The sequence below is a fragment of the Austrofundulus limnaeus genome, unplaced genomic scaffold, assembly GCF_001266775.1.
Source record: "Austrofundulus limnaeus strain Quisiro unplaced genomic scaffold, Austrofundulus_limnaeus-1.0 Scaffold1321, whole genome shotgun sequence".
Classification (NCBI taxonomy): Eukaryota; Metazoa; Chordata; class Actinopteri; order Cyprinodontiformes; family Rivulidae; genus Austrofundulus; species Austrofundulus limnaeus.
Genome location: NW_013953723.1, coordinates 33,824 through 57,405, shown reverse-complemented (window position 1 = coordinate 57,405; position 23,582 = coordinate 33,824). Strand labels below are relative to the sequence as shown.

The following is a 23,582-nucleotide window of genomic DNA, read 5'->3' as shown; positions in this document are numbered from 1 at the left end:
GGACACAAGCTAAAACCAGCAGAACACAAGCCAAAACAAGCAGGACATAAGCCAAAACAAGCAGGACACAAGCTAAAACCAGCAGAACACAAGCCAAAACAAGCAGGACATAAGCCAAAACAAGCAGGACACAAGCTAAAACCAGCAGAACACAAGCCAAAACAAGCAGGACATAAGCCAAAACAAGCAGGACACAAGCTAAAACCAGCAGAACACAAGCCAAAACAAGCAGGACATAAGCCAAAACTAGCAGAACACAAGCTAAAACCAGCAGAACACAAGCCAAAGCAAGCAGGATATAAGCCAAAACAAGCAGAACACAAGCTAAAACCTGCAGAACACAAGCTAAAACAAGCAGGACACAAGCCAAAACAAGCAGAACATAAGCCAAAACAAGCAGGACATAAGCTAAAACCTGCAAAACACAAGCTAAAACCTGCAGAACACAAGCTAAAACCTGCAGAACATAAGCTAAAACAAGCACAATACAAGCTAAAACCAGCAGAACACAAGGTAAAACAAGTAGAACACAAGGTAAAACAAGCAGAACACAAGCTAAAACCTGCAGAACACAAGCTAAAACCTGCAGAAAACAAGCTAAAACCTGCAGAACACAAGCTAAAACAAGCAGAACAGAAGCTAAAACCAGCAGAATACAAGCTAAAACCAGCAGAACACAAGTCAAAACAAGCAGAATATAAACTAAAACAAGCAGAACACAAGCTAAAACCTGCAGAACACAAGCTAAAACAAGCAGGACACAAGCCAAAACAAGCAGAACACAAGCTAAAACCTGCAGAACACAAGCCAAAACAAGCAGAATACAAGCTAAAACAAGCAGAATATAAGCTAAAACCTGAAAGCAGCAGAGCACAACATATAAAATAAAAGCAGCACAACAGTAGCTAAAAGCTAAAACACTAGCTAGCTATAATGAGCATGTTAAACCTAAAATTAGCAAACCAATAGGTAAAATAAGCAAATTAGAGGCTACAGTGGGCAAAATGTTTCTGAATGTAGATAACAGCTAAATAGAAGTTATAACAGCAAAATATAGCTAAACGTAACAATACAGATGCATAACCTATCATTAGTAAAATAGTAGCTAAAACATCAAAGCTGTTCCTAAAACTAACAAGAAATGCTAAAACTAAAATCAGCAAAACAGTAGGTAAACTTGGCAAAACCTTTAGCCTAAAAGAGCTAAAGGTAGCTAAAAGTAATAAAAGGGTAGCTAAAAGCACAAAGTGGTCAAATGGTGGCTAATTGTTGCATAAGACGACACAAACAGAGCAGGTATTTATGTTTTTGTGGAAACACGAGATGTGAACAGGTGAGAGAACCGGCAGGCTCCATCTTTGACACTGACCAACCCCCCAACATGTCCAGCATGGACTGATGAGCCTGTACCTGGAAGCGGAGGATGATGGTCCAGATGAGTCCCAGAGTCAGTCGGTGGTTCCCGTCCACGATGTCGTGGGAGCCCATGTTCTCCAGGTGAACCCTCTGCTCCTTCAGGAACTGCAGAGCCTTGTCCACATTCTCCAGACAGTGGATCCTCATCCGGCCCTTCGTGGGTTTGGGCTAAAACCAGAAAAACCCAGAACACGTCAGCCGTTTGGTGTGAAAACATGAAACTGAAACAAACAGCTGCAGATACAGCCGAGTGAGTTCACAACTGACACGTTGTTGGTCTGAAGCTTTGCCGAAGAGGTGAAAATCTGACCCTGCAGCACCCGTTTACTGGTTCTGACAGATCAGGGCTGAGATCGCTCCAGAACAAACATCCTGAGACTCACTGAAGTCATGAAGACTTTAAAACTACAGCTGTGGCCACAAGTTTCCATCTACTCATCACAAGTATGAATTTATTTCATTTTGAGCCTTTAATTGTAAAGTTTTATTGGAATTGTTGTCTTCTTAAGGTAAAACCATCAGACAACAGAAAACTGAAAAATTTTAAATACAATATTGAATTTACTGTGGATTTTCTCCAACCCAAGGTCAAAACTATACATACAACCTGTTGAGTGTTTCTTAAAGTTCTAGAAGGTCTTAGCCCGACAAAGCCGAGACTTTTAAACTTGACCTGAGTTTTCAAAAACAAAAACCGTCGGCTGTCTTTGCCAACAGAAAAAGGATTTTTATGGCAGCACTGGATTAGTTAATCAAAACACATCTGTCCCTCTCAGGTGTAAGGAAATTGCTCAGCATGTTCAGGAACCATGAAGCCTGCCATGAACTGTAAACTACTAGTGTCCCTGTACACTGAAACCAGTTTTACATTAGCATGAACTGAGAAGGTACCAATCAAAAAGGAAGCTGGACAGAAATGAATAGCAGTGGCCCACAGGGAGAAGCTTTGTGGTCAGAGGAAATAAACACTGAGATATTTGTCCAAAATGACAAGAGGTTTATTTGGAAGAGTCAAGGTGAGACCTTCAAACCAGAGACGACTGAACTTCTGATTGGATAAAACAGGCCAACATTAAGACCCGCCCTCAACCTGATTGAAAAATTGGCAACTTTTGCCCCTTTTCCACAAGCACCTCTACAGCCTCCTATCTGGCCTTGTTGGCTGGTAGGACTCTGGAGGCAGCTGAGGAGTATCGGCAGGCCAAGCGAGCCACAGCCCTGGCTGTTGCTGAGGCAAAAGCTCGGATGTGGGAGGAGTTCGGTGAGGCCTTGGACAAAGACTCCCGATTGGCTCCGAGGAGATTCTGCCAAACCATCCGGTGGCTGAGGTGGGGGAAGCAGCACTTCACTAACTGTGCTCAGTGAAGGTGGGGTGCTGCTGACCTCAGCAAGTGATGTTGTCGGGAGGTGGAAGGAATACCTCTTGGAACTTCTCAATCCTACCGGGACGTCTTCTATGGGGGAAGCAAAGTCTGAGGACTTTGGGGYTGGTCTGTCCATAACTGGAGCTGAGGTCGCTGAGGTAGTTAAAAAGCTCCATGGCGGCAGGGCTCCAGGGGTGGATGAGATCTGCCCTGATTTCCTCARGGCTCTRGATGTTGTGGGGCTGTCCTGGTTGACACGCCTTTGCAACAYTGCGTGGACATYGGGGGCAGTGCCACTGGATTGGCAGACTGGGGTGGTGGTTCCYCTCTTTAAAAAGGGGGACCGGAGGGTGTGCTCCAATTACAGGGGCATCACTCTCCTTAGCCTCCCCGGTAAGGTGTTTTATGGGTACTGAAGAAGATGGGTACTGGATTTCTCTCTCCAGGTTGGGGGTGAAGTTCTGCCTCAAGTGGAGGAGTTCAAGTATCTTGGGGTCTTTTTCACGAATGAGGGAAGAATGGAGCGTGAGATTGATAAACAGATCGGTGCAGCTTCTGCAGTTTTGTGGAATCTGTACCGGTCTATTGTGGTGAAGAGGGAGCTGAGCTGTAAGGCAAAGCTCTCTGTTTACCGATCAGTTACTACCCTCACCTATGGTCACGAACTTAGGGTAGTGACTGAAAAAACAAGATCGCGGATACAAGCGGTTGAAATGAGTTTTCTCTGCAGGGTAGCTGGACTCTCCTTTAGAGATAGGGTAAGAAGTTCAGTTATACGGGAGAGACTCAGAGTAGAGCCGCTGCTCCTCCACATCGAGAGGAGCCAGTTGAGGTGGTATGGGCATAGTAAAGATGCCTGCTGGATGCCTCCCTAGGAGGTGCTTCAGGCATGTCTAACTGGGAGGAGACCCAGAGGAAGACCCAGGACATGCTGGAGAGATTTAAATGTTTTTAGTGATCCACATGATATCGGCATTAACATCAGTATCAGCCAACATTGGTAATTTTTTAGCGTATTGGTATCGGTCCAATAATTAAAACAGGGTCGACATTAACGTGTGATACTGATTTACCGCTTGTTGCTATTTGTGTTTCTGTTTTGGGAGAGGGTCGAGCGGTATCTGATCGTGATAGTGTGGCTGTGCAACCAGGAATAACTGAAGTAGAGTCATGTCAGAGGTCTGGTTGTTTTTTACGGTACCGAAAAAAAAAAGACAAAAACAAGAGTGTTTGTGAGTGTACATTTAGGGCTGCAACAATACATGCATCTGTATTCACAGATCGATACTTTTTCAATATAAAAAAAATACATGTCCATGCCCTTCCTAACTTGTAATTTATTCAAATTAATTCTGAACATCTGTTTAACCACAAAAGTACAGTTTTTAAATTAAACGTTGCTAAAACAGCAAGTTTCTCAGTGGATCTGTGCTCGACAGTGTAGCCTAGGTGGAGCAGTCGACCACAGATCCTGCAACACACAGCATCTTCAGAAGATAAAATAAATCTTAAAAATCTGTATTGTTTGATGTGTATTGAACCTAAAGCACTGTACTGAACGATTCGACACAAATACATGTATTGTTACACCCTTAATAAATAATTTGTGTGTTTGTGTAATATTTATAAATATCGGTTATCGGCCACAACAGTAACATTAATATCAGATATTGATCTACTGGTGCATCCCTTAAGTTATCCCTGTCTGTAACCTGAACATAAATAAATTAAACTTTGATTCATCCTCAGCTGAATGTTTTGATCCAATCAGTGATGTAGAACCAGAGGGAAGGTTTCATCCTTGACCTTGGACCATTCAGGTCAACAAACTACTTCCTGTGTCTGCCCACTAAAACATTTTTGAAATATTTTTAAGTTGTTTTTGAACAGTGTTTCATAAAAATATTTTCAAATAATGCTGATAAATCAATGTGGAAATTGTTTGAATTAAAACTTTTTGTTGGTGGTGAATTTTCATCAGAATTATGACCTGAGGACCCTGTTTCCTGCAGTTTCATAACAAAAAAAGAGGCTTAATTTTTATAGTTTGTTTAGGATTTGGGCCCAGCAGGACAAACATTCCTGTAGTAAAAACTTGATTTCCTTCATCTGCAGTTGGAAACAGATGATCGCTGTCAGATTCCTGCGCTGCCTCTGGAGGCGTTTGGGTCCAAATAAACCCTCAAAGTTTCTCAATGACTCCTTTCACAACTCAGAAACCCTCCACTGATCCCCCCCAAACGTCACCATCACTCTGGTCTCCATCTCTCTTTGATTCACAGCATTTTCTTTTTGTTTTCCATCTTCATTTGACATGTTTCATTTTTTTTTCTTTTTACTATAAAAAAATCTAACTGTCCATGAAACGGAAAAACAATCAGAGCTGAAAAAAGAAAAGATCTGGATCCTGGCTTGGGCTCCTCTCTGTGTGTGTTCGACAGTTTGAGAAAAGGCCGGATGGCAGCAGAGCGGAGGGATGGGTCCAGAGAGGAAGAGGAGGAAAGAAAAGGACGAGTCACATGACACAGGGCTGTGGAAACGGATTTTTAACTAAACTGAATCTGTGAAACGTTCCCGTTTCTGTGGTGACGACAACAAGCCTGACTGTATGAAGTGTTAGCAAAATATCTCATAGAGGAGCCACCACTTTTTATTTTAGGACAGACTTAAATCAGTGTTTAACTGTTCTTTTTCATTTTGTAAATCTTTTTTGTCTTGATTTTCTATAAATTTAAGCAAAAAAAATCTAAATATCTAATCAGTTTAAGACTTTTGATTTATTTTTGACGCTGCCTTACACTGTAAAACATATATTTTATATAAATAATGTATATTTGTTTTTCTAATTTCTTGTCAAAACCTCTCCTCAAACTTAATGTACCGGTAAGTCCAGATAGAACAACTTGTTTTAAGACAATATATCTTAAAACTATTAAGTAAAATAGTCTGGAAAACATCTCGTTTTGAGCCCTTTCTTAAACAAAAGTTTTTTTTTTTTTATAAATTTCACAAGAGTTTAAAGTTGCTGTGAGGTTTGTCAAACATAAAAAATTGTTCCAAGAACAACATTTAACTTGAATTAGGACAAATCTGCTTGTTGGAGGTGTTTAATTTTCTTTATTTAAATAAATCAAAGAGTCACCTGAGAAAGCAGGATTGAACGCTGGATGTCAGTGGGATAAAATTAATGAGTTTAGATGCAAGAATAGCTTTCTTTTTTTTGGTCTTAAATAAAAAGTTTAAATGTTTTGAATTTAGGACATCTCACTCATAAAACAGATACCAGGATTTAATAAAAAAAAACATTAACTCTTTCCACTCAACTGAATCAAGTAGAATGAACGCATTTACTTTACGTTAACTTTACATTTACCTAAAGTCAGCGTAAAATAAATACTTTACTTTTACTCAGTTGAGTGAAAGCAGCTGAAATATTATTTTTAATTAAACCCACTATCTGTTTTTTGAGTGTCTGATTGGTTGGGAGAAAAAACTTTCAATGCTGCACAAACCCTTAATTCTAGTGGGAATATTTACTTAAAGATAATTTTGTCTTAAATGATAAATTTTTAATCTTGTTTGAAGTGGGATTTGGACCTGAGTCCAGAGCATTACCATAATTATGGAACTAAAAATGAGTTGAATTAATTTTTAAACAAGTTAAAAAAAAATAAAAAGGTTGCTACCTTTGAGGGGAAGAATACTACTTTTGAGCATCACAGCTTATTATGAGCTAAAGCTTACAGTTTTTAGTAAAATATTGCTCAGAACGAGTTTTCACAGATACTTTCATGTTTCTCTTTAGCTGATAAAATGTCTTATTTCTATGAAATCCTGTCGAGTTCATCTTCACTTGTTCCACTGGCAGATTTCTTTTAGTTTATTTCAAGCTAAAAAAAATTAAATAAAAATTTTTTACTAAGTTTTTAAACTGGCCTTTTCCAGTGTAGCTTTTAGGTGTGGGATTTTATTTATTTAACTGTTATTGAACAAATCTAAAAAGGAGATAAAAGCTTTTAGTTTCTCCTGAAAAGTGCCTCTCTTTCAAAATAAAAGCCCAACCCACCAGTCTCTCTCCTGACAGGACCTCCAGCAGCTTGATGAGCATGCGCCCGTCCCTCAGGTCCATGTAGAGGTCCGTGATTCTGCAGGAGACCCGGGACAGGTGGGAGTTGACCCACTTGGTGAAGGTCTTCTTCTGGACCGCCTCGCGCTCATCTGGAACAGAAACAAGAAGACGGCAGTTTGAGGAGGAGCTCGAAATGTGAAGGAGGAAAACACAGAGGAAGTGGTCCGATCCTGCAGAACTCTGCGGGTCGGTTCGGATCTGTTTACCACCACATTGTTCCTGGAGGCCCGCTTTGTGTTTGGGAGATGCTTCCTGCCTCAGATGAAGCAGACTAAATCTAAAAACCCTGACTGTAAATAATCCCAACCAGCAGGAGAGGAGCGGTGCAACAGTTTACACCTGCTGCTGGTTGTTGTCTCCGTTCCCCCAAACACAGCCGCTGTCACAGAACCAGAACCAGCCGCTCAGACCGGACCTTCAGCTGATCCAGTATCTGATATTTCTTTTAAAATAATCCTCATGTTGAAGAGTTTTTCTAAGAGCTCTAACAGCATGTTTTTGTGTCTGTGTGAGTCTGTCTGTTAGCAAAATATTTCACGAACCACTGAATAGATTTTAACAAAACTCTCAGAAAACAATCACTGGATGTTTATCTACAACTGATTATCTTCTTGAGCCAAAGCAATTCAAGATGGCCACCAGAGCCGACCGATTTAAGAAAACAAGAGAACGGCAACGCTTCGGGCAGTTTTACAAACATTCAGCTACAATTTAATGTGGTGGTAGCTGAGACTGATCCACAAAATATACTCTGGGTGCAAAGAGATTGTATAAGATCTTTGCTTAAAATACAGCCACTAGGTAACGTTAGCTCAGTCTGTCTGTTAGCAAAATATCTCTTGAACCAGTGAACTGGTTTTGATTAAACTTTCAGACAGTGAAAATTAGAAATGTAATTACAACTGATTAAGTTTCAGTGTCAACTGCGTAAAAGATGACAACCACAACCAACTGAATTTAAGAGCAGAGAAGTGTCTGATTAAATCAGTTTTACAGATGATGGGATTAAATTTGATGTGTTGGTAGCTGAAAGTCATTTACAACACACACTAAGACATTTTTTTACCACTGGATGGGATTGAACACATTACATTTAAGGTTTGAAAAAAAAAAAATCTAATAAACTCTGGCCTGAAAAGCAGACTTGTTTATTTCTTCCTGTGTAACTTTTATAGAAATGAAACAAAGTTTGTGTTGAACTGATTCCTGCAGAGCCTCTGAATGTTTCCTGGAGTGAACTCTGAAACAACCTCCACCCATCTGCAGCTGGAAATCTGAGAGTTTTTACACTCCACTGATTTCTGTCACTTCTCCTTTAACCCCTACATGCCCACAAGAAAACTGGCGGGAAACGGTTTATGAATTGTTTTAGCAAAGGTCAGAGGTCAACCACAAGTGGACATCGACTCAAACCTGCAGGATGAAAATAGGTTTGTCTCTTTGGATTTTGGCTGATTTATTTTATGACATTTACAGAAAACAGACTGAGGCCACGATTCACTAAGCTTGTGTGGCACCAGATCTCAGCCACTTCTCAGCTCCGAGGACTCGAGGCATCTGTGGCTGAGTGGTTAGGAGAGTCGTCTATTCTATTCTATTCTATTCTATTCTATTCTATTCTATTCTATTCTATTCTATTCTAACCAGTGGATTGATGGTTCAAACTCTCTCTCCATTCTTCTTAGCCAATGTGCCGTTGGGCAACAAAAGTAACAGAAAGAAAGAGAAAAATATTTTCTTATAAGTCACGGTTCATCTAATTTTAATGCAAACGTTGAGTGAGCTTTTAAAATGTCACAAAAAGGGGGAAAAAGTGAATTAGGCGTGTTTCCATCTACTGGCGTGGAGTGAATCAATCAGGCTGTGTAATTACGTCAGATGTTGAGGTTACGCTTGGCTGTAGTAAACAGGAAGTAGAGGTTGAGACTAGCAGGGACCACACATCTCTGGACAATGGAGAGAAGTTATCAGGAATGTGTTGCTATCAGGCAGTTAGTAATTATTCTGTCAGATCAACTAGTACTGGGAATGTTAGATGATGTCCGGAGATGTGGAAAAAGAAATATAATTCTCTTCATGTTATGGGAAAACACCAGCAGTGGGAACAGCTGATCACTTCTGTGAGGTAAATGTTCACTATGTCAGAACTTATTAGACAAACGTGTTTCCATCTCCCCTTTTGTGCATTAACTATTTTTCAGAAAATCCAAAAACCACCTCAAGCGAGCGTAAAAATGTTTTTGCAAAACTGAGGAAGTTTTTTTTTTTTAATTTTTCGTTTCCAACCTTTTCAAAAGCGATTCTTCCAAATGTTCATAAAAAAAGCATTGGCTGAAGCATGGCTAGTGTGAACTTGTGGCCTTGTCTTTAAAGCAAAAAACAAACTTCATGAACATCTGGCAGGTGTTTTTCTAAATCAACTGAAGAGACTTTGTCAAATAATCATCACTGCATCCCATTTTTTTCCCACTGAAATTAAAAAAAATGTTTTTCTTTTTATTTCTGTTGGTGTAGGGCGTCTATGAGGTTGAGTATGTTACCCTCTGGAAAAGAATCCTGGTTTTTAGAAAAGTTTTTAAATCATAAAGATTTATATCCTGAATGGAAAGCGGCAGGATTTGAACTTTTTGACCATTTATTAGTAGATGAAACAATGTGACAGTCAACACTAGAACAACACACCTGCCCTTCATGGTGAAGGCAGCGGTGCAGCACAATGATCTTCTTCCTTGGTTTCATAACCAATTCCCACCAGCTATCAAGAGAACATTGCTGGTCTTTAAGCCACACCTGTTATTGGGACAGATGTTGGTAAATGTTCCTCTACATCAAGGGTGCCCAACCAGTCGCCCGCCAGCTGATTCCCAGGTGCCTGCGCAACGCAACCTTGCTGCGGAGCCACTAGCACCGGCTCTGAGCATTGCATCCCGGAGTGGCTGGTCTTGTTTGAAAGCTCTGGTTCTGCCCCATAAGGTGAAAGTTGAATGAAGTCCCTGTGACGTTCCCCCACGGAGCAATAAGCAAAAAAACCTCCAAAATACGCACCGTCTGACCTCCCGCCGGGGTGGTTTTAGCCCCCTCTCCCGGACAAGGAGCGTCGCATCCCGAAGTGGCTGGTTGGGTTTTAAAGCTCTGGTTCTACATTACAAGCTGATACTTAAATGGAGTCTCTGTAACATTCCCCCGCAGAGCTACAAGCAAATTACAAACGACTTAGTGCATTTTACACACATTTTCGGGAGGAAATTTCAACCTTCGTTTGCTTCTCCCGCGGACTCTGAGCATCAGATCTACGGTCCTCTTCTACAAACTGGAGGTGGTTGCAAGTTCCTGGGACGTTCCCCCGCGGAGCTATTAACCAACGACCGGCCGAAAAAGGCATTTTGGCGGGCAATATAGTACTCAATTTAGTCCGGAGCCTCTAGCACCAGCTCTGAGCGTCGGATCCTGGTGCGAGATGGCTTTTTTAAAGTTCTGGATCTCCGCTACAACCTGGAGGTGGTTGCAAGTTCCTGGGACGTTCCCCCGTGGAGATATAAGCAATCAAATGTCATCGGTCGAGCTCCGGCGGGGTGAAATGGATGACTTCCAGCACGGGGCTGCTTGTGCTGATGCAGGGGAATAAAAAGAAGCGATCTAGTGAGGTGTGGTCGTGGCCTTACACTGTGAAAACACCATCAATGACCTCAGCCTAACTCAATGAATCTTACAGACAATGAGCTAAAATCCAGTTATAGGATGCTCTAAGTGCTAACAGATTATCTGAGATAATGAGAACATGAGATCACTCATGTTATCATAAAGGTACAATTAAAACAGCCAGAGTTTTGTCGTTTTGCCTTTAATTTAATTTCCGTTGAAGTAATTAAGATTAATCATCTGATTTGAAGGTTTTTGTTTAGTGCGGTATTTTTTGGGGGTATTTTAGTTTTATAAAAACTCCTAAATAACCAGGATGTAACGGGAAATGCCTTTCCCTCTCCCGAGACTTGAGCCCAGAACAATTTAACTTTCTTGGTGTAATTTATTAACGGTCCTTCAGCTCTGTTCACTGTTCAGATAAAAGCTGAACCACATCGTGTGCAAACACAAGGAGCAGCTTTCCTTTCACCGTCTCTCTCAGAAACTCGGTGGCTGGCCTGTGTTTGACCTCGCAGGGGGAAACTGGACGGAGCGCGTCGATAAGAACTTCTGACCGCTTCACAATCAGACTGATTCACGACCTTGGCTGTGCGCTCGTTAGCAGCAGGACAATAGCTTCAGTGTTGAACAGATTGCTGCAGCACAATCACACGTTCTGATATGAAACCGATGAAACTATGTAGCTGAGACGCCACCAGGTCTGCGATTGGTCAGATATGAACAGGAAGAAGAAACAAAAAACAGAGTTTAACCGTCTGCAGGTCTAAGATCCTACGTTTTATAAAGACATTGATTTGGCATGTCAAAATATTAGGTTAGAAGCTACATAAACCATAGAAGATTCTAAAAGGCAAATGAGAATCTGTTAGCATTATATCTCCTACCCTACTGAATGGATTTCAATAAAATGTTCAGAATCACTGCATCTAAAACAGATCACCTTTTGAAACTCATCTAATGCTGGAAACCACAACAAACTGAACTTATAAATGCAAAAAGCTGAATATAACTCAGTTTTACAGATATTGAGCTAACATTTGGTGTGGTAGTAGCTGAGCATAATCCAAAACACATAGTCTAAACACAGGGGGGTCAGGATCAGTTACAAGGGGGTGGGGGGCAAAATTCAAAACTTGGTCTGAGCCAAAGGCCAATGTCTGTCAGTATTTATTGAAAAAATTGTAGCTAAAATTATCATTTTAGAAATGCAAATAACTTTTATCAAATGATGCTTTAGGTAGCATTTAGAACCTACATAACCTATTGAGCAAAGAAAAGATTACGTTTAGAAAAACATCATTAGTACGGGTGCAACGATACAGAAAATTCACGATTCAGTTTCAAGCTTTAGTCTCACAGTTAGATACTTTTTCAATCCAAAAAAAAATGTCTGCTCTTCTTAACTTGTAATTTATTCAAATTAATTATGAACATTTGTTGCAACAGCAAGTTCCTCAGTGGATCTGTGCTCGACAATGCAGCCTATAGGTGGAGTAGTCGAACAGAGATCACTGATCCTTCAACACAGAGCATCTCCACAAGTTAATAAAATAAATGTTAAAAATCTGTATTGTTTGAGACACAGTTTGACTGAACTTAAAGCACTGTATTGAACGATTCGATACAGATGCATGTATTGTTGCACCACTATTAATTATATCATTCATTTATGCCTTACTATCTATCAACAGGTTTTTCATTTATTATCTTAGAGAAACATTTTATCAAAATCCAGTAAATCAGGTATAAAAAAGAGAAGCCTCACAAAAAATCCAATTATTTGACATCGAAATAAGAAGTGAATACAGAAAAATATAATTAAAATCTATTCTCTGTTACTCTTTCCACTCTAAAACCAAAGATTACAGAAAAGTTCAAACTTCACTTTCGTGGCTTGTTTGACCAGCAGTCCTGAGAAGACTGCACCAAATACAGCCACAAAAAGAGAAACCATCAAACTAGTTTCCATTTGGGCCAGATAACACTTTAGTGAGAACCAGATTTGGCCTGTGTGCCTTGGGTTTGACACATTGCACATCACCTTCTAAAACCTTGGCATTAACTGTTGCAGCCAACCTTGTCAGTCTGTTAGCAAAATATCTGAAACCACTTTTTGATGAAATTCTCAGGAAGTAAACTGAATGTTAACCCATTTTTTGGAGTAAACCCATTTCAACATGGCCACTACAGATAATCAACCTTACCAAAACATAAAAATACCTCTAACTCGGTTTATTTGAACAGATACAGGGAGAAAACACGACATGATAGTAGGGTCACCCTCAGTCCACGCTATCAGAGTGCTAACGGGTCACGTAAAAACTTGCAATGTTGCAAATATTATTTCTATTGCTGGGTCAGAACATGTTTGAAGACTAAAATGCAGATGTTGACCCATAATGCACAGCTCCATGTTTGGACATAACCAAGCAGAACATCAGCACGAACACCTCATCCTAACTGTCATGCAGAGACATGGAGGGCTGATGACCTGGGCCTGTTGTGCACCACAGGACCTGGACACCATGTAGTCCTCTGCAGACCAGAGGGTTCTAGAGTCAGACAGCTGAAGCTTGGACCAAAAGAATCAGGTTGCAATGGTCTTGTCCTCGAAATGACTGAAACACTGTGGCAGGACCTAAAGTCTGCAAAACTCAATGAACTGAAGGAAAGTTAAAAAAAAATTGGCCAAAATTCCTCCGTAATCATCCGAGTCTGATAAAGTCCTACAGAAAAAAACTACAGAGAGTTACTGGCAAATGGGTTTGTTCTGGTTTATTCTGGGAAGAAACTTCCAAATATATTCAGACATTCTGGAAAATTCCTCGCAAATTTCATTCAGAATTTGTTGCCCAACAGTCGCAGCCCAGAAAGACGCTGGCTTTAATTTCTCATAAAATAAAATAATAAATAAACAAAACTGTCGAAAATCAGAAAATAAGATTTGCAAGAAATCCTGTTCAAATTTGAAGTAATTTAAGTTTTTTATTCATGTTTGTTGTTTTTAGCAGTGAGGTCGTTTTTAATCTTCCTCTTCAAGGCTCTTCCTGCATTTATTTCAAATGTTCTGTCTAATGTGGTACTTCCTGGTGTGTGTGTGTGTGTAAAAGAAGCAGATGCTCGTCCAAGCAGGCAGCGTTTACACTCAAGAGGTGCACAAAATTGTATTTGTACAACACTTAGACTTAGTAAATTTTCAAAAAAAAAAAATGCTGATTCAGCACTCACACTTTTGTTTTAAGCTTATTATTTTAATCGAGTTTTTCTCATCCATTTTTGCAATCTAATTACTTCGACATATTTTGTGCTATTTTCAACATATTCATATATTATTAATTATTAATAATATTTATTCATTTAATTAAAAAACAAAATAAATTCTATACACAAGGAAAAAAATTCTAAGTGTTCTAAACATTTAGGTTGACAGCTGATAGTTACTGATGTTTTGGTTTTTATAACTGTTATATAGGGCTGCACCATATTAGAAAATGTTACGATGGTGATAATATTTGTAAACACTGCGATGATGATATCAGACATGAAATGCCCCCCACCCACTCCCACCACCACCACCACTCCCTTGACTTTTTAATCTACTGGCGACTCTGATCTTTTTTTGGTAATATCCTTTGTGTCCTGCATGAGCTTTTGATGCTTTGAGACTTTGTCCTATTGGCTAAATATTGTATTAGAATGAAAACCACAACGTTAAAACTCTTAAAATACATTAGTCAGCAGTTGTTGCACTCCATGCAGTCCTTTGTGATATATTATACACACTGATATTGTGATGTTGATATATTTTCAATATATTGAATATATTGAACTAATTCATAAATATTATCCACAGATTAAAACATTAAGATCTCTGCAGCTGTCTGAAATTTCCTTTAATAAACTTGTTCTGTTGCATCTGTTGATTTTTACTTGTATTTTTATTTACTTATTTGACCTTTATTTAACCAGGCAAAGCCCACTGAGTAGTCTTTTGCTACTTTTATATTGTTCTGCTACTTCTTTTTCTTTTTTTAATTAAAAGTTTATTTACCAGGAAAAAAATGCAACTAAGATTAAAAACCCTTTTTTGCAAGAACCCTGGACCAACGCCTCAGTCATCTCCTTCTAACCTGGTAACGTCCTCTGATCACCTGTGTATGACCCTTGCCCCATTTCTGACCACGAGTAAGTCCAGCGATCCATTCGCTCCCCGTGACAACACAGCCCGGAACCAAAACACATCAGCTGTTGTTTCAACCCGGATCTCATCTCAGCAGGAAAGGTTGGTGACTTTCTTTTGCACAAATAATATTGTGTTCACGACCCAACCTAACCCTAAGCTTCTGTGTCCAGAAGTGACGGCCCCGGAGTCCGGTCCCAACCTTCCAGCCAAATTTTCTAACAATAAACTTGTTAAAACTTTGACGTTGTTCGGTGTTTACTCAGAGCTCAAAATACAAACCTTAACACAGTACTTTTACTTTAAATACTTAAGTAGATTTTATGTCAGAAATTTACTTTTGATACTTAAGCGCAAAAAATATCAGATACTTTAAAACAAAACTCAAGTAAAATTCTTAAAGAAGCCTTTAAGTTTTAACAAAGTATTTTTGTGATAAGATACTTGTACTTTTACTCAAGTATCACTTTGAGGTACTTTATACCAGTGGTTCCCAAACTTTTTAACTTCTGACCCACAAAATATCCATGGCAAAAACTTGTGACCCCAAATATTACTGGTCTGAGTACATGCACTTCGTTAATAACCCTAAAAATACAGGTTTTTGACAATCTAAACAGCTTGTACACAAATATAAATACTTATTTATACTTATTTTGTGTTTTTGTAATAATTATAGGGAAAAATATTACATCAGCAATTATTTTATTGCCCTTTAAATTGATTTCTGGAGATTATCCAAGGTGCTTCGTGACCCATAATTTGGTTCCCAAAGTTGGGCTTGGGACCCAAAGTGCAGTGGTTCCCAAACTTTTCAGCTTTTGACCCACAAAATAACAGTAGCAGAGACCTGTGCCCCCAACGATTTTTGGATGATAAACATGGGCCTTGTAAGAATATTTTTTATACTACATTTATCCATTTTAAATATACTAACCTCACTCCTTTGTAACAAATAAGGCAAAAATGTAGTTAATTAAGAAAATCTTTTCAAGACCCCACCTTGATGTTTCGGGACCCCACTTTGGGTCCCGACCCCAACTTTGGGAAGCACTGCTTTAATAAACACTGTTCAGCTCTCAGTATTCACTCTGCAAAATGAAAACAATTAATTTAGTTTTGTCAAAAACAATCCTAAATACATTTACAACACAACCAGTTTGTTGAATTGATCTGATTTTGTTTTATTGTTGTTGTAAATATTTGGCTTTAAAATCTATAATTGTGTTGTTTTTCTGATTTTCTGCAGGAAAATCTTTTCAGTGTGCTGATTTGACGCTGATTCAAATGACACAGTTTGGTCTGAAAACAAACACACACGTCTCAGTACTCTGTTCCCAATGGATCCAATTTCCTCCTCAGCTCTCAAAGTTCTGCTGAGTCCAACAGAACCACATGGATCGAGTCGATAACATCCAGCTCTAATTAGAGGACGACCTTCACCCGAGCCAGGTGTGCTTCTGTCTGTCTCCGCCAGGACAGCTAAAGGAAATAAATGTCACACACACACACACACACTCGGAGGGGAAAGGAGTGTGTGTGATGTGTCGTCGTGTGAATGAATCCTCATAAATCACAGAGTCAACAATCGCAGGAAGTCCAGTTTGTGATACGACAAGAATTCAGAACCGAGGTTAGAAGGTTTCACCTTGAAGACAAACAGAATCCGGTCCAAAAGTCAGGTTTCTACATATTTCTGTTATCGTAAAAGATTCTTTAAAAAAAACATTTTACTCTCGAAATTTAAGGAGAACACACAAAAAGTACAAAAAAAGACAAGAAAACAAGCTCAAAAAGGTGAAAAAAAAAAACAAGAAACACAAAGTTGATTAAATGATTAGAAATTTTAAAAATACTGAGGCAATAAACAAAAACAAATCTCTGATTATTTCCTGGTTTGGTGACTTCTGAAGCCAGTCAGTGGCATGAATTTTAATTTGAGGTTTTGAGCCAAAGACTACTGATGACTAATGACAGAACATCACTTCAGATTGACTGAACTGTCCCTTTAATCCAATGAAAAGCTTCAGAAATGCTTAAAATATTTAGTTTTTTTTATTAAAGCCGGCTATGAGTGTACACAATCCCAACATGACTCAACAAAGACCCTGTCACTAATAAATGGATGAAGAGGAGGAGGAGGAGGAGTGGGGACCCTCTGAGTGTCTGCCATCAGACGGAACACGTAGAACATCTGGTTCCACTAACACACAGAGCTCCGTTCAGTCTCTCCGTCCGACCCGATCACATGACTTTAACCAAACATGATCATGTAACCTTTTCAAAATACACACGCAGGATTCCAGCATTCCTGATCCCCCCACAGACGGAGCCGAGGGGGTCCGTCAGAGACCAGGAGGTCTGCAGGAGGAGGGAAAATCAACCAGAGCTCCGAGAAATCAGAACTTATGATCATCTGTTTGAGGTTATAGTCCTGTTTTTAAATCATTTATTAAAAACAAAACTTCAGATTCAGTCCGATCCTCTGACAGATCAGACAGGAAACCAAAACTGCATTCTTCTGTCAGACTGCAGGACACCGTCAGCCAATCAAACGACAGAATACTCAGCCTGTCGTCCAATCAGACGGAGCTCTGCTGAGTGAGTGAAGGGACACAGAGGGACAGTGTTTCCCCACCGGAGACCAGCGTGAGCCAGAACTCAGAACAGAGACCCACTGAGAGGTGACAGCCTGACCATCAGCCTGTTCAACTGACTGAAGCCAAATGTTCTGCTGACTCCCAGCCAAAAACCTAACTGGACCGTCCAATCAGATTCTGTCTACACGCCTCTCCTTCTAATAACAAGAAAAGAAGAATTTCACTTCTCAGTTTTTACGCCAGTCATAAATAAACAGGTTTTCACAGAACAAAAACACAAATCATCTTTGTTTATTTAGCAAAAAACAAGCTTTAAACAGAACAAGGTCCACTGCGAAAACATGGATTCATATTCCTAGAAAGCAAGAAATATAGAAAGGTGTGTCTTTTTTTCCAGCCAAACAAATAAAACGAATGAATGCAGGCAAATTAGACATAACTATTAGATTTGGCTAAATTTCAATGTTTAAGGATAACCAGAACATTAGCTGAAATCTTCCTCATATTTGAAACATTATAGTTTTATTTCTGTCAGAATTACTGGTTCAACGGATTTGTTGCTTAATGTTTAACATTATTCATTTTATAAAAAAACCACAAAATTTTATATACAATATAAAATACAAATACAATGAAATTAAAGGAAGCAGAGAGAAGAATAAAAATCTTATAGTATTTTCTCCTTTATATGGAAAAACACCCCCAAAAAATAATTAAACCGTGCAGCTCAATGGGTGGTGATTATTTGTGTGATTGATAAGATTCACTAGTTTTAAAAAAAATCAGTTATCAATTTGTAAATTTTACCACCGGATGTCCTTCTGAACTCTCTAAACTTTCCAAAACATTTATTTATAAACAAATTATACTCATTATTAACAGCTAATAAAGTTGATCTATTTGAACATTAAATATCTCATTTCTGTACCGTATTCAGTTAAATATAGGTTGAACAAAATTGCAAATCATCTTATTCTGTTTTTGTATTGCACAACCTCGTCAGTGACGAGCGCCTGTCCCCATGTGCACCTCCTCACTGCTTTCTTGACGTGAGCCCAGACGTGTCACTAACATCTACAACCAGAGAAGGAAGACCAAACATGTAGGCACAGTAAAAGAAACAAATCAATTCTGTTGTAAAAAGAGAGTAACCTCAGCTGATCAATAAGCAGGGCGTGTACATGTTAGCTCAGCTGAGCTGTGATGAAAAGAAAAATACTGTCATAAAAAGGGTTATTAAAAATACAGCATTACAACATTTGCATTTTCTCTCCCCCAGAGTGTAGTAGGGCTGTGTATTGGCAAGAATTTGGCGATACGATACATATCATAACAGAGGGGTCACGATACGATATATCCTGATATATTGCGATACTGTAAGCAAGGCAAAATATTGCGATATAATGCAATTTTTTTGTCCAAAAATTCTATTAAATAAAAACCTCTTACAGAAAAAAAAAGAAAAGCTAATGTTTACTTACAATGCTAATGCTACCCTTACTCTCTGGCGCTCAAGAGGTAGAGGAGCCAAATGGCTGGCTCACTGCTGCCAACTAGTGGTCAGAGGCTGAACTACAACATAAAAATGAATGGCCGGCAGGAAAGTTGACATTTTAAACCTTAATTAAAAATCAATACAGGGCTTTAGAATATCGATCCAATATCGGGAAATGAAATATCGCGATATTTCAGTGTATCGATATTTTCTTACACCCCTAGAGTGTAGGATGCACACATAACCTGTCTCAGTCTGAGCTCTCGATCTTTTTTCAGAAAACACTGCAGAAATATTCAAGTTTGCACATATGACCACCAGAAGTCAGCTGTATCAAGTTCAGGAACATTTTCATTATGACCAACTGTTTTTGTGCCACACTTTGTTAGATTTCATGTTCCTGCCTGCCTCTACTCCTCGGGTCTCTAGAAAAGGCAGAACTCACCAGTGACCCAGTAGGTTCTGAGCAGATTTGTCTTTGTTCTATCATTTTATAAAAGGTCACTTTCATAAATGTTGTTGAGTTTTTGTTCTGATTAAAACGTTTATGGTTAAGGAAAACCTAATGAAAAACCTTTGCAGAGTTTACAATTTAAAGTCCAAAATAGGCTGAAAAACCAAGAAAGAGGTCAGAGACTTTTCAAAATAAGAGTCTGGCTCTGTCATAGTTTAGTGCAACAATTCTTAGAAAACTTTTCTTTTTATAAACTGGATTGTTGCCCTTTCAAAAGTCTATCCAAGAACAAAATTAGCAGATGGAAATTGATGTGATCCCACACAGGAAATGTAATAAAACGTACAACTTCTTGTATTAAATCAAAACCAATCTAAAAGTTATAAAATTAATGACTTTCTTGTGGCTGCTAAAAGATGAAGAAATGATTCATACTTGTTACAAATCATTTACCATGACGCTTTCAATCTCAGCTAGAGGCCTTCGTGTGTGGAGAACAAGTTCGAACACCTAAGCTGTCACAGGAAACAAACCTTCAACTGCACCTCAAAGGGTCCAATAAACTGAGCTCACACAGACGGACTTTGGATCAGGATAAGCCTGAGCTGAAGCAGGTCCGAAGTCCTTTAATAAACTTCTACAGACATAAACATTTAACTAAAGCGTCACACGGTTCAGTTCTCCATGCAAACAAAACCACTGGAGCTCGTTTAACTTTGACATTCCTGCTGCAGAACTCCTCTAAAATAATCCAGATTATCTAACACATGCACAGGTTTCCTAAATGTACAGATCTGACTCTCACACCTGCATAAGTCATTCTTCATCCAGTGTGGAAAAGTCAACAAATTAAAAGTTATGAATCCTTGAAGGAATGCATATCGCCTGCTGCTGTTTAGGCCTGAAAAAGAGACAGTTGTGGTCATTCTGGTCAAACTGTGTAAATGACACAATCTCAGGGGACACTGTGAGATGTCTCAACATGTGTTGGCACTGAACCACAGGCATGACTCGAAGTGATACTACACCAAACTTGAGCGTGATGTTTGTAAAACGGTCTGAGTCATGGTCATTGTTGTTTTGGGTTAAGTTGTATGCTGGTGCAGAGCAGGTTATGACAAATAATAATAATAATAATTTTGGTGAAAATAAGAAAACTAGACATATTCTGAGATAAAGCAGCATCGTGGCTCAGCTGGTAGAGCTGTTGCTTGATCAAATACCAGCCGGGTTCTCTCTGGGTACAGTTTACATGTTCTCTCCGTGCATGCGTGAGCTTCCTCCCACAGATGAAAAACATGACCGTTGGGTTAATTTATAACTCTAAACTGTCCCTAAGTGTGAGTGAGAGAGTGAATGGTTGTTTGTCTCCATGTGTCCCTGTGATGGACCTGTCCAGGGTGTACCCCACCCCTCGCACTGTTACTGCTGGATATGTGCACCAGCGACCCTGAAAGGAACAAGTGGGTATAGATAATGAATGAATATTTAGTTTTACTTTTGTCGGTAAGGAAAATGTCCTATTTGTTTACATAAAGGGGGCGGGACTTAAAAGTCGTACAAGAGGGAACACATTCGATGTTTCTTTAACTTCAGGTCCTGTCTCTGATTATTACATACATCAGTAATCTGAACAGCCTGCAGCTGTTAACACACAAAATAAATAAATAAATAAATAAATAAATAAATAAATAAATAAATAAATAAATAAATAAATAAATAAATAAATTTCACTTGGAATCACTTTTGCACAAACTTCTGGCTATTTTTGACCCAGATTGACAGATGGATATTCTAAAATTGAAAATGTTTTACTGCCAATCCAGGCATACATGTCAAGTTGTACAGATTGTCCATAAATTACACAGATTTCCTCCATTGTGCATGAATACAGACTTATAGAGAAAATCTCACAGATTTTTCCAAAAACTCAGTTTTAAATTTATTTTAAATCTCAGAGCGGGCCTGTAAGGAAATGCTAGGTTCACTCTGTCCTCCTTCCCCTGTATATTGTGAAAATACTGCAGAGTTTTTGTGAAATTTACAGATTTCTACAGATCAGTGTAGAGGTAACCATCAGAAAGGGTAGACATGTATGTCCCAGTTCAAAAAACTGGAGAGTCTGGAGTTGTAAGCTTCTGTGTTATGTAAGCTAGATTCAATGCAACACTAACTTTAAAAAAGTTGTTTTTTTCTTTTTCATTTGACTTAAAAGTCTTCCTTCCCCGTCTCAAACTATCTGTTGTCTTTGTCCAAAGCATGAACTTTGTAGTTCAAGAGTGTCATTCATCTTTCAGGTGTAGGTGCATACCTGAAAAGCTGCCTCTTCTCTTGCATGGCTGAACCCAAGAGAGCTTCAGACTCAAACACTTAATGTCAAAGTTTCAGGCTAACGTGTTGCACAATGTGTAGTGCTCCGTGTTGGGCACAGAGCTCAACTGATACAAGGCCAAATTTGAGTCCAATATATGAAAAACTGGCTGATTTTTGGACATTTTTTACACAGTTATGTAATTGCCCATTTGGAGGGAGAGATGGTGCAAACAGAGGAGAGTTGCTGAGTTTGCTCCACTCTGGGTTCTTAAGCAATGTCTTTAACCCCCCACGTCTGCTCCCTCAGGCACCCTAGATGGCAGCCCCCCTGTTCCACACATGTGGGTTACAGGAGCTCGGTGGTCTGTGGTTGTGTCAGTAAGAGCATTTGGCATAAAAACAAATGCCAAATCCTTGTGTGAGTTCACTCGCTGCAGCAACACCTTGAGTAAGAGAGCAACCGGAAAAAAAATAGAAAAAAGTAATTGTCCATTCGATCGGCTGTGGCAGCCAACTTAAATGATATTGACTCCAAAGGTTAAAGAGCTGTAGATGTACACCCAGTGATTACTCTCTGAGAAGTTTGTTCACATCTATTTAATAGTTGATGAGATATTTTGAAAATGGCATGAACAAACGAATGCACATGGTCACTTCTGTGGTGGGCGATAAGTCTGAATTTATGATCTTCGTGTTCCGGTCTGACAGCTGAATAAAGACTCTGTGTGCCTTTCTCCTTCCCCTCCTGCTACTTTAACAAACACCAAGTCTTCTCCGCTTCTCGGGTCCGAACAGAGACAAAGGCAGAGCTCACTTATGCAGCTGTCAGTTTGAGCGAGCTGCAGGAAATAAATCAAGCTTTCTTCATTACAGTCACCGTGTTAAACCTGACCGCAGTCTTGTCCTGCTGCATCACTTGAATTCCTCCATCAGGATGAAAAACTATCTGGGTGTGAGTCACTATGACACTAACACATCAGACATGCATGGCTGAGATGTTTCTGTTGAAGGATACTCATCTAACAGAATGAACGCAGACTGGTTGAAAAATCAGCTGCTTGTTTACATCTTTGCCAAAGTTTCATCACTCAGATGAAAATTACAGGCCTGGCAAACTGTGGAAAGAGTGCATATTCTGTAGTCTGCACCCTGCCAAATTAAAGTTTAAACTGAAACTCTTATTCTGAGAAATAAGTTGTCCATTTTGGTCAAAGCTTGAAAGTAACATCCACAAAGCTTATTGTCTTGTTTCACATTCTGATAGTCTGAAGTAAAACCAGAGGTAGTGATGGGAATAGTTCCACTAATCCGCTAATAACAGAACTAGCTTCTCATTTAGCGGATTGGGTTTTTTGATAAATTTGGAAACAGTTAGAAGACTGATTAGCTTCTATTAAATTAGGTCCTGCTAATTTTAAGTCCACTAAAAATTGATTGTTATGCCATTTATACTGAATTAAATAAAAATACTCCCCACTTATAAGAAGTACTGAACATGCCAGGCACTGTGTGTAGCATCTTTAGCAATTAATAGGAGTGTAAAAATAACAAAATAACATTTACCAATATTAAAATAGCAAATACTAAAACTGACTATGTTGATTGATTTGATTTGATTTATTGATTTAACAGGAAAAGATTAATAAAAATCAAGCCTGACTCTGCATAATTGCTGTTTTACAGCAGGCTCCTGTTCTGCAGCACATAAAACACTCAGAAATACTGCATCACAATCACATCATTATACACCATAGACACAAAGACAAACAAGCATACCAAATTTCAAAAAGGCAGCATTTGCAAAATAGGAAGTCTAAATATGAGCACAACAAAAAGTGTCCAGCAGATGGCAGACAAGATTCTTCTTAAAGGGCTGTAGTTTTGAAATGGATTTTATGTTTTGAGGAATGTCATTCCATCCGTCCATTTTCTTCCGCCTATCCGGGGTCGGGTCGCGGGGGCAGCAGCTTCAGAAGGGAGGCCCAGACC

General features: G+C 39.1%; 1 protein-coding gene across 1 annotated transcript in view; it reads right to left on the bottom strand.

Moving 5' to 3' along the window:
* Positions 1 to 23,582, bottom strand: part of LOC106534972 (spectrin beta chain, non-erythrocytic 1) — a gene marked incomplete at its 3' end in the record, with an annotated part of 41,098 nt that overhangs the window by 4,655 nt on the left and 12,861 nt on the right. Inside the window, 2 exon segments of the mRNA XM_014031798.1 lie at positions 1,411 to 1,584; positions 6,847 to 6,998. Of these exon segments, the coding sequence (XP_013887252.1) occupies positions 1,411 to 1,584; positions 6,847 to 6,998 (326 nt within the window).